We start from the raw sequence: 16,346 nt of genomic DNA, 5'->3' as shown, positions 1-16,346 counted from the left end.
TAGATATCTCAGATAGGGGGGAGTGAGGCCTAAGAGGTGGTCTTCCGACGGGATTACAGAGATGACCAGTTTACATTCTTCTTACCAAACCACATGAGCTTTGTTTTGGAGGTGTTCAGAACAAGGTTAAGGGTAGAGAAAGCTTGTTGGAAACTAAGAAAGCTTTGTTGTAGAGATTTTAACACAAAATCCGGGGAAGGGCCAGCTGAGTATAAGACTGTATCTGCATATAAATGGATGAGAGAGCTTCCTACTGCCTGAGCTATGTTGTTGATGTAAATTGAGAAGAGCGTGGGGCCTGGGATCGAGCCTTGGGGTACACCCTTGGTGACAGGCAGTGGCTGAGACAGTGGCTGAGACAGCAGATCTTCTGACTTTAAACACTGCACTCTTTGAGAGAGGTAGTTAGCAAACCAGGCCAAAGACCCCTCAGAGACACCAGTACTCCTTATCCGGCCCACAAGAATGGAATGGTCTACCGTATCAAAAGCTTTGTCCAAGTCAATAAAAAAGTAGCACAACATTGCTTAGAATCAAGGGCAATGGTGACATCATTGAGGGCCTTTAAGGTTGCAGTGACACATCCATAACCTGAGCGGAAACCAGATTGTATACCAGAGAGAATACGATAGACATCAAGAAAGCCAGTCTGTTGATTATTGACAAGTTTTTCCAACACTTTTGATAAACAGGGCAAAATAGAAATAGGCCTATAACAGTTAGGATCAGCTATGATGAAAGTGGCTCTCATGAGGACAGCAACAGGAAAGGAAGACCCGAAGTTACCTCTGCTGCAGATGATAAGTTCATTAGAGTTACCAGCCTCAGAAATTGCAGCCCAAATACATGTTACTTGAACTCTGTGAAGCATCTATTTGGGCTGCAACTCTAATGAACTTATCCTCTGCAGCAGAGGTAACTCTGGGTCGTCCATCCTTCCTTTCCTAGGCAGAACTCTACTCTACAGAACTCTACATGCTCTCGTTTAAACCTCAGTTGACAGTTTATTGGTCACACCCATCTAGTAGCGGGTCGGACCTGCCTTTGCCTCCAGAACAGCCTGAATTCTTCGGGGCATGGATTCTACAAGGTGTGGCATTCAAATGTTCCTCAACTGGTATCAAGGGACCTACGCGTGCCAGGAAAACATTCCCCACACCATTTCATTACTGCCACCAGCCTGTACCGTTGACACCAGGCAGGATGGGGCCATGGACTCATGCTGCTTACGCCAAATCCCGACTCTGCCATCAGCTTGACGCAACAGGAACCGGGATTCGTATGACCAGAGAATGTTTTTCCACTCCTCAATTGTCCAGTGTTGGTGATCACGTGCCCACTGGAGCCGCTTCTTCTTGTTTTTAGCTCATAGAAGTGGAACCCGGTGTGGTCTTCTGCTGCAATAGCCCAACCATGACAAGGACCGACAAGTTGTGCTTTCCGAAATGCCATTCTGCACACCACTGTTGTACTGCAACGTTATTTGCCTGTTTGTGGTCCGCCTGTTAGCTTGCACGATTCTTGCCATTCTACTTCATCGTCTCTCACCCGCAAGCTTTTTTCGCCCAAAGGACTGCCGCTGACTGGATGTTTTTTGTTTGTCGCAACATTCTTGGTAAACCCTAGACACTGTCGTGCGTGAAAAGCCCAGGACGCCGTCCGTTTCTGAGATACTGGAACCGGCACGCCTGGCACCAACGATCATATCATGCTCAAAGTCTCTTTGGTCACTCGTTTTGCCCATTCAATCGAACAGTAATGGAATGCATCGATGCCTGTCTGCCTGCTTTATATAGCAAGTGACAGCCACGTGACTCTGTCTGTCTGTAGGAGCGAACCATTTTTGTGAACGGGGTGGTGTACTTAACGAACTGGCCAAATTCAATAAAATACCACAGAGAACATGTAGTTAAGACCTGGCAGAGTACACAATTTATGATGTTGGAACTGGCACCTAGATCAAAATCAATGAAAGAAAATGTATAAATATATTTGTAATTCTTGTCATTTTGACCAACTGTCAACACAGGAAAAACAACACAACATAGCACACACAGATGTTTATGTAAATGATTAATGAGATACACAGAATGAAACAGCATGGGAATGGCAATGTTTTTGGGGCGGTATTAGCAATACATTCAGCTACAAGTGCCATATAATACTAGCCTAGAGACAGCAGTCAGGATTTATTAAATTACATCAGGAAAGGGTAACAACATGTAGGCAACATGTAATTCATGAATCACTAGTTAATGATAAAACAGTTTCAATAAATGTACTTTTTCACAGTTTTTAGTCGACCTTGTGAGGGATTGTTCTGGTGGTTTCCTTTTGATAAACACCTTGTCAAACAGACAGCCTCTTATGTAATTGTGTCATTTGAAGCATTTGGGTCTGGCAAGCTTCTTCACAGCAGTGCGTGTGTTTTCCTGTCAGTGTGGAGACAGTTCTAGACACAACATGGACCAAAGCTGCAGCCACCTCTTTCAGATCAGTTTGAGTTAGGGGTGTGGCATCCACCAGGCTCACGCAGCATGCAAAATAGTAACAAAAAAAGCAGTATGTGTCAACACAGTGATAATGAGAGCATCAACATGTTTTGCAATATTTTCCAGACTAAACAAAAGTTGTGGGTCTACCTAAAAGTTGGCAACATGGTAACTGGGTGATTCTGCAACTTCGGGCACTTTGGCCCTGCAAGATTTCAGAAATTAAAACTTATTAAAACACCATTTTACCAGTATTATAATTGTCTTTGATTTGTCTAGAAACAATATTTGATAATGGCTGCGATCATACTATTCAGGAATTTATATATCTTTGTCATTTTTCCCAGACAGCCATGGACAAATGTCAATTCCATCACGTCATTAAACATCCATTTTAGTTGAAAAATAAATATCATACAATTTATTTAGACATATTTCTTATACATTTGTACATTAACTTGTATTGAATATTATTGTGATTTTTAAGGTTTTCCTAATATTAATAATTCAACACGACCCCTGAATGTATAAACTTGCCTTTGTGACAGCTGAAAATGTTTATTTATCATGAAAAATAAAATATTTCCACCCAACCTTTTTGTGAGATTATGATATCAACCACCTATCTAAAACAAACCAATCAATGTAAATTATACATACTATACTAATTTACCCAGAAAATATGGGTGTGGTGGAAATGACATCTACAGTATGTTAAAAGAAAACGTATGAAAACAATATTTTATTGCAAACATTTTGAACAACAACCATTGTTAAACATTTAATTAATATAAGACAAAGTAAGATTCCAAAAGAAGCCGATGGGTAGAGCTCAAGGAAGTAGGCCAGTGTTTTTGAGTGATGGGCCCAGATAGCTGAGGGGTCATGCCGCATAGAAGAGCTCAGTGAGCAAAGTGAAACTGTATAATTTGTAGTATATCCAAAACAGGTGTGGAGGGTCACCTGCTTGTGAGAATCACCAACGTGAACTGCCTGGATTTCACTGGTGTATTTACACAAGTGGTTCTCTGCAAAGTCAATATGCACAATGATCTCCTCTTTATTGGTGTCAAATATTGTACACGTGTTTCCCCAAGTTCTCTTTCATTCCTTTGGAGAAGTCCTCCAGTAGAGTCTGTAGTGTGCCACATTTTACTGTCAAATGTACAATGAACTTCTCCATGTTTCCCTCTTTGTCTTCTCTCTTCAGCTTTGTTTTTCCACCTAAACCAGCATGTCTGCTCACCAGCATCAAAGTCAGATGTTTAAGCTCTTTTGCTTGGCAAAGGGAACACTGTGTACATGCACTCTTTCTTTAGGTCCTCACAGCAGAAAGATTCAATAAGGTTCTCAATGTTGTTGCAGCTGATCACTTTGTGATACTGTCGTTTGTCCACCATGAACTGGAGGTTGGCGTGGATTTTGCAGAGGCATGTGTTCCTATCCTGGACTGTTGGCTTGACAACCCAAATTCTTCTTTTGAAGAATTCATAGTAGGACATTTTAATCTCTGAATATTCCCTCTTAAACTTCTGATAAAGGTTCTGAATTGCACCATTCAAGAAGCGCTTCTTCTTTTTGTTCTAGCTCCTCGTTAGTGTGTCCTTTTTCCCGGTTGTTGCTCTGTTGTCATCACGTTCATAGAATCTAGTGATTTTGTCTTCTGTGGCTGTGATAATTCTGTTACACTGCTTTTTAATGGAGTATTGAAGACTTGTTGGCCTGTTTCCCTTTTCCCTCATTCTCTGTTTGTGGCTTTGACCAGGCCATACTTTCTCAGGATGTAGCCTCTGAGCATTTTTGAAGCCACTTGTTTGTCCTTGGCCCTGAACATGTTCTGATACTTTTGCTTTAACTCTGCAATGATGGAATCTTTAAACAATTAAATCCTTCTCAAGTTATTCAGAGTTCCCTTCATTTGCTGTTTTGTCTTTGTCTTTGGGGAATACCTTTTTTTGTATTTCTCAGCTTTCCGTAAAGCATTATCAAGTTTGACATTTGTAATGCAAAGATCTCTGTATGTTTTTGAGCGACCTCTTCCAACCTTTTTCCTTCCTGCGAGTATTCGACTTTTCATTCCTCTTCCTCCACGTTCTGTCATTTCCACCACAGTTAAGTTTGTGGTGGAATTGACTGTGGTCGAAATTATGCTTCGTACAGTTTTTGCAGAAAAATGACAGGCTGTTTAACATGTTTTGGCTAGTATTACAACTAGCATATAGTTTACAATAAATACATAAAATATACAAAATTCTACCACAAATTAAAGAAATTATAGCCTGTTTGGAAATGTCTGACAAGAAGAATATTCTCTACACAAGCAAACTTCTGGACATCACATCTGGAACAAATGTCCGCTGCAGCCATGTGCTTCAGTGTCACATTAAGTTTCCATGGTAACATTCTCTTGTAAAAAGTTTATTAATGAGTTATTTGTCCTCAGTGGTGAAAATGACACCACTACCGAAGGACAGGTATATTTTGTGTGAAAAAATATATAAAGGGCATACTCAAAATAAATATTGATATAGATTTTATGCCATTGACTCTTTCTAGAGTAGATCACATTATATAATGTGTAATTATTAATGTCTTTTTATAGAAAAACATAGTAGAAGCTCAAATGTCTGGATCAGGGACAAGAGCAAAACAGGGAAATGTAGGTATAAAATGCATCTGAGAAGTAGCTAAAATACTTGATAGAAAGGTGTTAAAAAAGTCTGGGGTGATTGTTGTGTGAACTTAACATTTACAGTACCAGTCAAAAGTTTGGACACACCTACTCATTCAAGGGTTTTTCTTTATTTTTACTATTTTCTACATTGTAGAATAATTGTGAAGATATCAAAACCATTAAATGAAGTATATGGAATCATGTAGTAACCAAAAAAGTGTTAAATAAGTCAATATATATTTTAAATTCTTCAAAGTAGCCACCCTTTGCCTTGATGACAGCTTTGCACACTCTTGGCATTCTGTCAATCAGCTTGATGAGGTAGTCAACTTGAGTGCATTTCAATTGACAGGTGTGCCTTGTTAAAAGTTAATTTGTGGGATTTCTTTCTTCCTTAATGGGTTTGAGCCAATCAGTTGTGTTGTGACAAGGTAGGGGTGGTATACAGAAGATAGCCCTATTTGGTAAAAGTCCATATTATGGCAAGAACAGCTCAAATAAGCAAAGAGAAACCACAGTCCATCATTACTTTAAGACATGAAGGTCAGTCAGTACGGAAAATGTCAAGAACTTTGAAAGTTTCTTCAAGTGCAGTCACAAAAACCATCAAGCGCTATGATGAAACTGGCTCTCATGAGGACGAACACAGGAAAGGAAGACCCGCCACAGGAAAGGAAGACCTTTGCTGCAGAGGATAAGTTCATTAGAGTTACCAGCCTCAGAAATTGCAAATATATGCTTCACAGAGTTCAAGTAACAGACACATCTCAACATCAACTGTTCAGAGGAGACTGCGTGAATCAGGCCTTTGTTGCTGCAAAAAAACAACTGCCAAAGGACACCAATAAAAAGAGGAGACTTGCTTGGGCCAAGAAACACAAGCAATGAACTGGTGGAAATCTGTCCTTTGGTCTCCAAATTTGAGATTTTTGGTTCCAACCGCCATGTCTTTGTGAAACGCAGAGTAGGTGAACAAATGATCTCTGCATGTGTAGTTCCCACCGTGAAGCATGGAGGAGGAGGTTTGATTGTGTGGGGGTGCTTTGCTGGTGACACTGTCTGTGATTTATTTAGAATTCAAGGCACACTTAACCAGCATGGCTACCACAGAATTCTGCAGAAATATGCCATCCCATCTGTTTTTTTTAGTTAGTTTTTTTAATCTTTATTTTAACAGGGAAAACAGACTGAGACCTGGATCTCTTTTATGGCTGTGCCCTGTGTAAACATGTTGACATGTACAGTTTTAGGCATACAGACAAGAACATTTGAAACATACAAAACAAAGACACAATTCAACAGAAACAATCACAGACAATATCATATTGATCCTCCATAACATTTTTTAAATGGGCAAGGGACACCAGAGTGTCTAACTTAAGTTGGATCTGCAGTTTGTTCCATAAATAAGGCGCAAAGGAACTAAAGGCAGTCCTACCCAACTCTGTGGAGACCGCAGGAGTCTCTAATGTAATCCACATCTGTGATCTGGGTTTAAAATGTGTATATCTAGTGGAAATTAATGATGATATATATGGAGGTAGTTTTAAAAGAAGCGCTTTATAAATAAACAAGAGAGCATGTTGCTCTCGCCTCACAGATAGAGAGGCCCAACCCACATGTTGATATAGGATACAGTGATGAGTTTTGTAACTATCACCCGTGATAAACCTGAGTGCACAATGGTAAATAGCATCCAGTGGTTTTAATGTGTTTGCCGATGCATACATATAGATAATATCACCATAATCTAAAACGGACATAAAAGTAGCCTGCACAATTTGTTTTCTATTTACAAAGGACAGATAAGCCCTGTTTCTGTAAAGGAACCCTATCTTGAATTTTAGCTTTTTTCCCAATTCAGTAACATGTTTTTTAAAAGAAAGCCTATCATCTAACCATACCCCTAAATATTTATATGCAGAGACCTGTTTGATTTGAGTACCATCCAAGCTAGTGATTACAAAAGTGTTTCTAACTGAGAGTTTAGACCTAGAAAAAAACATGACATTTGTTTTCTTAGCGTTTAAAACAAGTTTAAGCTGTTTGCTCTTAGTGGGACTGTCATTTGTTTTTCAACAGGATAATGACCAAAACACACCTCCAGGCTGTGTAAGGGCTATTTGACCAATAAGGAGAGTGATGGAGTGCTGCATCAGATGACCTGGCCTCCACAATCACCTGACCTCAATCCAATTAAGATGGTTTGGGATGAGTTGGACTGCAGAGTGAAGGAAAATTGGCCAACAAGTGCTCAGCATATGTGGGAACTCCTTCAAGCTGGTTGAGAGAATGCCAAGAGTGTGCAAAGCTGTCATCAAGGCAAAGGGTGGCTACTTTGAAGAATCTAAAATATATATTGACTTATTTAACACTTTTTTGGTTACTACATGATTCCATATGTGTCATTTCATGGTTTTGATGTCTTCACAATTATTCTACAATGTAGAAAATAGTAAAAATCCTTGAATGAGTAGGTGTGTCAATCCTCAACATTTACCCCGAGGACATAGAAGTGTCCGTAGTTGCAGAATCACCCAACTAAAGTTGTGATCACTGTAAAGTTATCTCGTACCCTAATATTGGAAAAATACATGCTGAATTGAATGGTAAACTGCCTTGCCTTGTCGGTGGTTTATCAAATTATGTTTTGACATTGAACATTTATGAATTGGAGACATTAGAACAAATAACATATTTTAACATAGCAAAGAGCCAACTGGCTACATGGACAGACTGGAATACAAATAACTAGGCTAGATGAGTAGGGTCTATCTGCGGACCGCAGACAGGGGTGCACGGCATGTGGGTCACAATGTGTAGTGACGATCAACTACACACCGTGCCCACCAAGTAGTGCCAAGTGAGAGTTGGGTTCAGTAGGGTCTGGCTCAAGCACATATGTGTATTAGTGAGTGTTGTACTAGCTAGATATCAAGTGTTGTATTGAGCTAGCTAGTGTACTTGCTAGCAAGCTAGTGTGTACTAGCTAGTTAACCAAACCCAACTTATCTAGCAAGTGTTGTATTGTGCTAGCTAGACAAACCCAACTAGCTAGTGCTGTATTGTGCTAGCTAGATAGTTAGTGTGTACTAGCTAGCTAGCTAACCAAACCAGTATGCTTGTTAGCTAGCATGCTAGCTAGCCCAACTGCTACAACCAAAACAAATGTTTGAAACAATAACAATCGAATTTGATCTGAAAGAATGTCTTAAACAATAGTCCAAAACAACATATAAGCCTATAAAAAAAAAACATATATTATGAAATGTACAGGCAAAATGCAAATCACTGCAGAATCCGTCCAGATCTGGTTACACTTCCACGTCCAGTTGAGCAGTGGCTCTCTCTGACTGAGACGTCCTTGCATCCTGCGCAACATCCACTCGTGGGCTCTAAGACGGAATGTATAGTGCACTTGGACAGCCCCGGCCTGGGGCAGTCCACGAGCGGATGTTGAACTGGATGCGGAACTGCATCCAGTTCAACATCCATTCGACGGTTCCTCCTGGCGGGGCCGTCCAGTTGCTTGCTATACTGTCCATCTAGGTGCTCTATATAGTCTGTCCCCGTCCAACTCAGAGTTATAGCTGACTCTATTATTTTACAATACCCTAAACATGATGGAATTCATTGCTGAATTAACTCAGAAACCACACTTGTGTGGAAACACCTGTGGTTTCAATATACTTTCTATCCCTCATTTACTCCAGCGATTCCTTTATTTTGCCATTTCCCAGTATGCACTTTTTTAGAGTATGCACAGTTACTCAGTTAAGATCTGACCCTTATTTTCAATTTTCGTCTAAAATTACATACCCAAATCTAACTGCTTGTAGCTCAGGACCTGAAGCAAAGATATGCATATTCTTGATACCATTTGAAAGGAAACACTTTGAAGTGTGTGGAAATGTTTGTGGAAATTAATGTAGGAGAATATAACACATTCGATCTGGTAAAAGATAATACAAAGAAATTAACATGCTTTTTTTGCACCATCATCTTTGAAATGCAAGAGAAAGGCCCAGGCGCAATTTAGAATTTGGCCACTAGATGGCAGCAGTGTATGCGCAACATTTAAACTGATCCAATGAACCATTGCATATCTGTTCAAAATGTTGCATCAAATCTGCCCAACTGTGCCTAATTGGTTTATTATGTACATTTTCAAGTTCATAATTGTGCACTCTCCTCAAACAATAGCATGGTATTATTTCACTGTAATAGCTACTGTAAATTGGACAGTGCAGTTAGATTAAAAGAATTTAAGCTTTCTGCCCATATCAGATATTTGAATGATTGTTCTCTTTAATCACATTACATAATATTCTAACATGACATCTGAACTACATGTTCTTTGTGGTATTTTATTGAATTTCAGCACAAACATTTGAATTGTGACTACACAAACATTGAGATTGAATTGTAAGAGCTATGGGAAAGGGCTAGAGGTAAGACAAGGCAGGGTCCAGGGACAGTGCAATTATAGAGCAGGATTCTATAAATGGAGAGTGCTAGCGCATCTACTAAACAATACTTTGCCTACTGATGCTTTGCCATCAGTAATTTCAGTATATTCTGAATGAAAATGGGTTACACAGAGGAGGAATGTGTCATAGCACCTTGACATAACATGTCAGCTACTCTAAGTCAGTTCAGTTATGAGTGTTTTATGCCAATGATAAGGATTACAACTACATTTGAATGGAAATCTAGATAATTATGCTCTAAATGTTCCTGTCAGAAAAAGGTTAGGTTTGTCTATGGGGTTGAGGTCAGAGATCCCTGGATATGTCATTGAACTCAACACGCATGGCACTGAAATGTACATGGGAGGGCCAAAGAATCAGTTAGGGTTGCAACATAGCATAACAGTCTACAGATGTATTTATTTTTTTGATGGACTGTCTGACAGCCATAATTAATTGATTTTGAAGATAAATTATGGCATCCTTGTATTTTGTATTAAAGGAGGCTTCATGTTGCTTTAGGAATTAGTGTTGGAATGTAAATATTTGAAGATGATGTTATCATTGATCACATCAATGTTTGGTCACTAGAATTTCACCCTCCCAGACAGAAGATTATAAACTAGTAGGAGCCATACATATCACAGTAATAGATGAATGTTCCCACTAGAGAGAAAGAGTTAAAGTAAAGCAGCAAATTTAAGTTGCACGTGACCATCAGAATTAAATATATTGTATGGCTTACAGCTGAGATATGGTAACCTTGTCTCTTGATCTCTGTCTCTGTCCCTCTGTGTTCAATGTAATTTGACTAAAACCCATATAATCCTTCCAGATAATCTGTGAAATGGTTCTCTCCCTCTTCTCTTCTTCTCCCTTCACAACCCTTTGTGTGTCTACCTTTCTCTACTCCCTCTAAAGAACCTCTCATCAAGCCATGGGCGGGCATTAGTGGGATCAGAGTCAAGCCCACTCACATAAACTGTGTCATTAAGGAAGTAGCACACCAGTAAATTAATCCTCTCATCCATTAATTTTTTTCAAACAAATGCTTTTACAGCAGTGAAATTTACCATCTGTATTTCACCATGACGTTGGTTTTTATTGCCGACATAAACCAGTAGTAAAGCTCTAGAAATATTACAGTGGATGAATGTCGCCATGTCCTAGTGGGTTACATTGGCTGGACATGTGAGAACTATTCAGTACTCTCAATTACTGGCAACGTGTCATCATAAGGTATTATGTGGTTAGTTTACCAACTGTGTCTGATTTGTCCCGACGAAGATTGATTTGATAATAACACATGGTGTCTGGTTCAGTAGCTGTCCAACATCCATTAACCCTCCTTTTGAATCTAATGACTGTCTCCGGTCTCTTCTTAAAACCATGCAGCAGGGAAACATCATGTAACGTCTGTATCTTTCAGATCCCCCAGATTAGTTATGCGTCCACGGCTCCAGAGCTGAGTGACAAAAGTCGTTATGAGTTCTTCTCCCGCGTGGTCCCTCCTGACTCCTACCAGGCCCAGGCCATGGTGGACATCGTCAAGGCTATGGGGTGGAACTATGTATCTACACTGGCCTCAGAAGGAAACTACGGTGAGAGCGGCGTCGATGCCTTCCTCCAGATTTCTCGAGAGGCAGGTTTGTACCGAATTTAGTGGTGAATTAAAATGTTCTGGTGTAGCTTAACCATGGCCAATATAGTGTTAGAACTGATGGTACTATATGGGGAGGACATGACGTCCAATGGAGGAGCAGCCTTGGTTTGGGTCTTGTCTTTCTTCTCCCTTCATTCAGGAGGTCTATGCATCGGCCAATCCATCAAAATCCCTCGAGAGCCGAAACCAGGTGGGTTTGATAAGATCATCAAGAGACTAATGGAGACCTCTAATGCTCGTGGGGTCATCATCTTTGCCAATGAGGACGACATCAGGTTAGTGGCAAACTAGTTCCTTTCCCTAGGACTGTTGTCACATAACCACCATGCTACTTGTTCTTTAAGCTCCACATTGTCAAGTTCCTATAGACTCTAGAGCTAATGAAGGTCCAGTGTGCTAATCCATTATCACCACTTATCACAGACGTGTCTTGGAGGCAGCAAAGAGGGCCAACCTGACGGGTCACTTCCTGTTTGTGGGCTCTGACAGCTGGGGGGCCAAGAGCTCCCCCATCCTGGACCAGGAGGATGTGGCTGAGGGGGCTGTCACCATCCTCCCCAAGAGGGCCTCCATCGATGGTAAGGCAAACACATGAAAAAGATATTGCAGAGATACATTGTATTTTGTTATTCAATATGAATTTAACTTTAGTGGGGGATGGGAAAGTCTGGGAAAGTCTTAAACATAAGGTGATAGTGATGCTCTGTTGGTCCTTTGCCCAGGGTTTGACAACTACTTCACCTCGAGATCTCTGAAAAACAACAGAAGGAACATCTGGTTTGCAGAATACTGGGAGGACGACTTCAAATGTAAACTCACTCGACCAGGTATCAAGTACGACCTTGGTAGAAGAAAATGTACAGGTAGGGGAAGAGATTATTTCTGACATATTTCAAAGGTTTATCTCAAATAAGCAGATTTACTTACAGGCTACACAGGTTTTATCCATTGTATGCCACCCTTCCTCCCTTCTTCAGGGGAAGAGAGAATCGCACAGGAATCTCAGTACGAGCAGGAAGGGAAAGTACAGTTTGTGATAGATGCGGTGTATGCCATGGCCCATGCCTTACACAGCATGCACCTGGATCTCTGTCCGGGCTCCATGGGCATCTGTGAGAAGATGGACCCAGTGGAAGGGAGTCAGCTGCTCCATTACATTCGCTCAGTCAACTTTAATGGTGAGTTGGAAATGTACAGACCAGGGGTTGTTAAAAAGGAGTCTTGAGCAATTCCGTTGGAGCAGCAGTTAATCAGGTCTGGGAACATTCAATAAACTTTGTTTGGATCGAGTTTGAAAATTAACCTTCTATCCTGACTTTTCTTTTTGTTGTGGCTGTCAAATTAGATAATACTCTTGATAATTGAAATTATATATATTTTTAATTAAAGCCCAAACAGAGGAAATGTCCTGATTTCATGAAGCCTTTTCCACTACTGGTTCCCATCACATACCATCGGAGAGGTTAGTCTGAGAGGTCAGTCACTCCAAAAACGTGTGGATGGAAGTCAGTCTGAAGACGTCACTGCACTCTGCGTTAACCTCTTCAATGCACTATTCTTCCCCAGGGCAGCCTCTCTTCTTTCTTCATACACAAGAAACACTCCTCTTTTCATCTCCATCTTTCATGAAAAATATTTTTCTTGGAGTCCAAGAAGCTTTCTGTGAAAAGCAAAGCTATTTCCTTTTCCCTGTTTGTGGATGACCTTTGCTTGTATGGAAGCCCTCTCTGATTGAATGCTTGAAGGGAACAGAGAGTACAGAAAAAAAATAGCATGTATGGAAAGGAACCCTCAGCAGGAAGAATCTTATGGTCAGCTTTGCCCTGGTTGCGTAAGACATGAGCCTTAGGTTCACCGTAGGTTTCATTTTTCTTTGTTCAAAGGTAAAAGCATTGCACGGCCCACTAGCGTGTAGCCTTGTTAAAAATCCTTGCTCCTCTATCCAACAGGCAGTGCAGGGACTGGGGTCATGTTCAATGAGAATGGAGATGCTCCTGGTCGCTATGACATCTTCCAGTTCCAACTTTCCAACACCACCAACCCTGGCTACCGGTGTATTGGCCAGTGGACAAACCATCTGCGACTCAATGTAAACATTTGTTTTGGTCTATTTTATTTTTCAATGATGCACTTTATCAGTGTTGCTATTGCATTGAGGAATGTACTGTTTGTGTTTTGAGTTAACTACCTTTCAATTTAAGCAAACTCATTCCAGTTATTCATGCACTTTTATTTAGCTCCATTTAGTCATTCATTCTCTTTTCCCCAGTAATGACATGATGTGACTACTTCAGGAGTTCACTTAATGTTCTTTAACATTGTCTCTGTCTCTGTTAAAGGCTGAGGAGATGCAGTGGTCGGGTGGGGACCGTGCAGTCCCTGACTCTGTGTGCAGTTTCCCCTGTGAGTTAGGAGAGAGGAAGAAGATGGTGAAGGGTGTACCCTGTTGCTGGCACTGCGAACTGTGTGACGGATATCAATACCAGCTGGATGAGCTAAACTGTGACATGTGTCCCTTCGATATGCGTCCCATGCCAAACCGAACAGGCTGCCGGTCCACACCCATCATCAAACTGGAGTGGAGCTCCCCCTGGGCCATCATCCCTGTGTTCCTGGCTGTCCTGGGCATCCTGGCCACCTCCGGATGCATCATCACCTTCATCCGCTTTAACGACACCCCCATCGTCCGAGCCTCCGGCCGGGAGCTCAGCTACGTTCTCCTGACAGGCATCTTCCTCATCTACCTGATCACCTTCCTCATGATCGCAGAGCCCAGCGCCCCAGTGTGTGCATTCCGCAGGCTGCTGCTGGGCCTGGGCATGTGTATTACCTACTCAGCTATGCTCACCAAGACCAACCGCATATACCGTATCTTTGAGCAGGGCAAGAAAGCAGTCACGCCACCTCCGTTCATCAGCCCTGCTTCTCAGCTGATCATCACCTTTATACTCATTGGTGTGCAGGTAAGTGAGTTGCTGCCTCTATCCTATTGCATTTGATGAAAACAAGGCAGTAATACAACAGTGCTTGTTAAAGACAGGAAATGGTATCTGGAATGGTATACAGTAGAATTAGATTGATCTGCTGAATCATGGGCCACATCAATCTTTGGATCATTCTCTGTATCTCCATAGTTACTTGGCATTTTCATCTGGTTCGGAGTGGTGCCCCCACACACCATCATAGACTATGAGGAGCAGCGGCCGCCCAACCCAGAGTTTGCACGTGGGGTCCTGAAATGTGACATGTCCGACCTGGCCCTGGTCCTCTGCTTGAGCTACAGTATCGTGCTGATGGTGACCTGCACTGTGTATGCCATCAAGAGCAGAGGGGTGCCAGAGACCTTCAACGAGGCCAAGCCCATTGGCTTCACCATGTACACCACCTGTATCATCTGGCTGGCCTTTGTGCCCATCTTCTTTGGTACAGCACAGTCTACTGAGAAGGTTTGAAAATCAATCATATTTCTATATTTGCTGGTATTTATCCATTGGCAGAGAAAGTCAATTTTGTATATACTTAAAAAAGCAACTCTAGAACTAAAGTATGTTTTCTAGAATAGGTTCTAGACTGTTATCAAATGCTAGTTTGTTACCTTTAATATCAGATTTTTTTCCATGCGGCACTCACAGTATGTTCAGCATCCTCTTCATTGTCTGACAGCGGAACAATGGTCAGGATTTAAAAGAAGGAGGTACACTATATATACAAAAGTATGTGGACGCCCCTTTAAATGAGTGGATTCGGCTATTTCATCCACACCCTTTTCTGACAGGTGTATAAAATCGAGCACACAGCCATGCAATCTCCATAGACAAACATTGGCAGTAGAATGGCCTTACTGAAGAGCTCAGTGACTTTCAACGTGGCACCATCATAGGATGTCATCTTTGCAACAAGTCAGTTCGTAACATTTCTGCCCTGCTAGAGCTGCCCCGGTCAACTGTAAGTGCTGTTATTGTGAAGTGGAAACGTCTAGGAGCAACAACAGCTCAGATGCGAAGTGGTAGGCCACACACGCTCACAGAAGGGAACGGCCGAGTGCTGAAGTGCGTAAAAATCGTCTGTCCTCAGTTGCAACACTCACTACCGATTTCCAAACTGCCTCTGGAAGCAACGTCAGCACAATAATTGTTAGTCGGGAGCTTCATGAAATGGGTTTCCATGGCCGAGCAGCCACACACAAGCCTAAGATCAGCATGTGCAATGCCAAGCGTCTCTTGGAGTGGTGTAAAGCTCTCCACCTTTGGACTCTGGAGCAGTGAAAACGCGTTCTCTGGAGTGTTGAATTATGCTTCACCATCTGGCAGTCCAAATCTTGGTTTGGCGGATGCCAGGAGAACGCTACCTGTCCGAATGCATAGTGCCAACTGTAAAGTTGGTGGAGGGGGAATAATGGTCTGGGGCTGTTTTTCATGGTCTGGCTAGGCCCCTTAATTCCAGTGAAGGGAAATCTTAACACTACAGCATACAATGACATTCTAGATGTTTCTGTGCTTCCAACTTTGTACCAACAGTTTGGGGAAGGCCCTTTCCTGTTTCAGCATGACAATGCCCCTGTGCACAAAGCGAGGTCCATACAGAAGTGGTTTGTTGAGATCAATGTGGCAGAACTTGATTGGCCTGCACAGAGCCCTGACCTCAACCCCATCGTACACCTTTGGGATGAATTGGAAGACCAACTGTAAGCCAGGCCTAATCGCCCAACATTAGTGCCCGACCTCACTAATATTCTTGTGGATGAATGGAAGCAAGTCCCCGCAGCAATGTTCTAACATCTAGTGGAAAGCCTTCCCAGATTAGTGGAGGCTGTTATAGCAGCAAAGGGGGACCAACTCCATATTCATGCCCATGATTCTGGAATGAGATGATCAACAAGCAGGTGTCCACATACTTTTGGCAATGTAGTGTATGTTCAGACTAGTAGAGTGTGTTGTTAAATCAGTCAGCCTAAATTAAGTCTTTAGTCTTTTCACCTCTGCAAATCGAAATGAAATGAATCAAAGAGGTCAGAAAAGAGGTCAGACAAGCTCAGTGGCAAAATGGGT

General features: G+C 41.7%; 1 protein-coding gene across 1 annotated transcript in view; it reads left to right on the top strand.

The window, feature by feature from the left end:
- The window catches only part of LOC106582870 (metabotropic glutamate receptor 6), a 37,833-nt gene that overhangs the window by 16,332 nt on the left and 5,155 nt on the right, over positions 1-16,346 (top strand). Inside the window, exons 3-10 of the mRNA XM_014166437.2 lie at positions 11,065-11,281; positions 11,438-11,573; positions 11,722-11,876; positions 12,021-12,161; positions 12,276-12,476; positions 13,248-13,387; positions 13,638-14,261; positions 14,433-14,744. Coding sequence (XP_014021912.1) covers positions 11,065-11,281; positions 11,438-11,573; positions 11,722-11,876; positions 12,021-12,161; positions 12,276-12,476; positions 13,248-13,387; positions 13,638-14,261; positions 14,433-14,744 — 1,926 coding nt within the window. The remainder of the gene's footprint in view (positions 1-11,064; positions 11,282-11,437; positions 11,574-11,721; positions 11,877-12,020; positions 12,162-12,275; positions 12,477-13,247; positions 13,388-13,637; positions 14,262-14,432; positions 14,745-16,346) is intronic.

Source organism: Salmo salar, chromosome ssa22 (assembly GCF_905237065.1).
Source record: "Salmo salar chromosome ssa22, Ssal_v3.1, whole genome shotgun sequence".
NCBI lineage: Eukaryota > Metazoa > Chordata > Actinopteri > Salmoniformes > Salmonidae > Salmo > Salmo salar.
The sequence above is the reverse complement of the archived record's forward strand: the minus strand, read 5'-3'. Positions and strand labels throughout refer to the sequence as shown.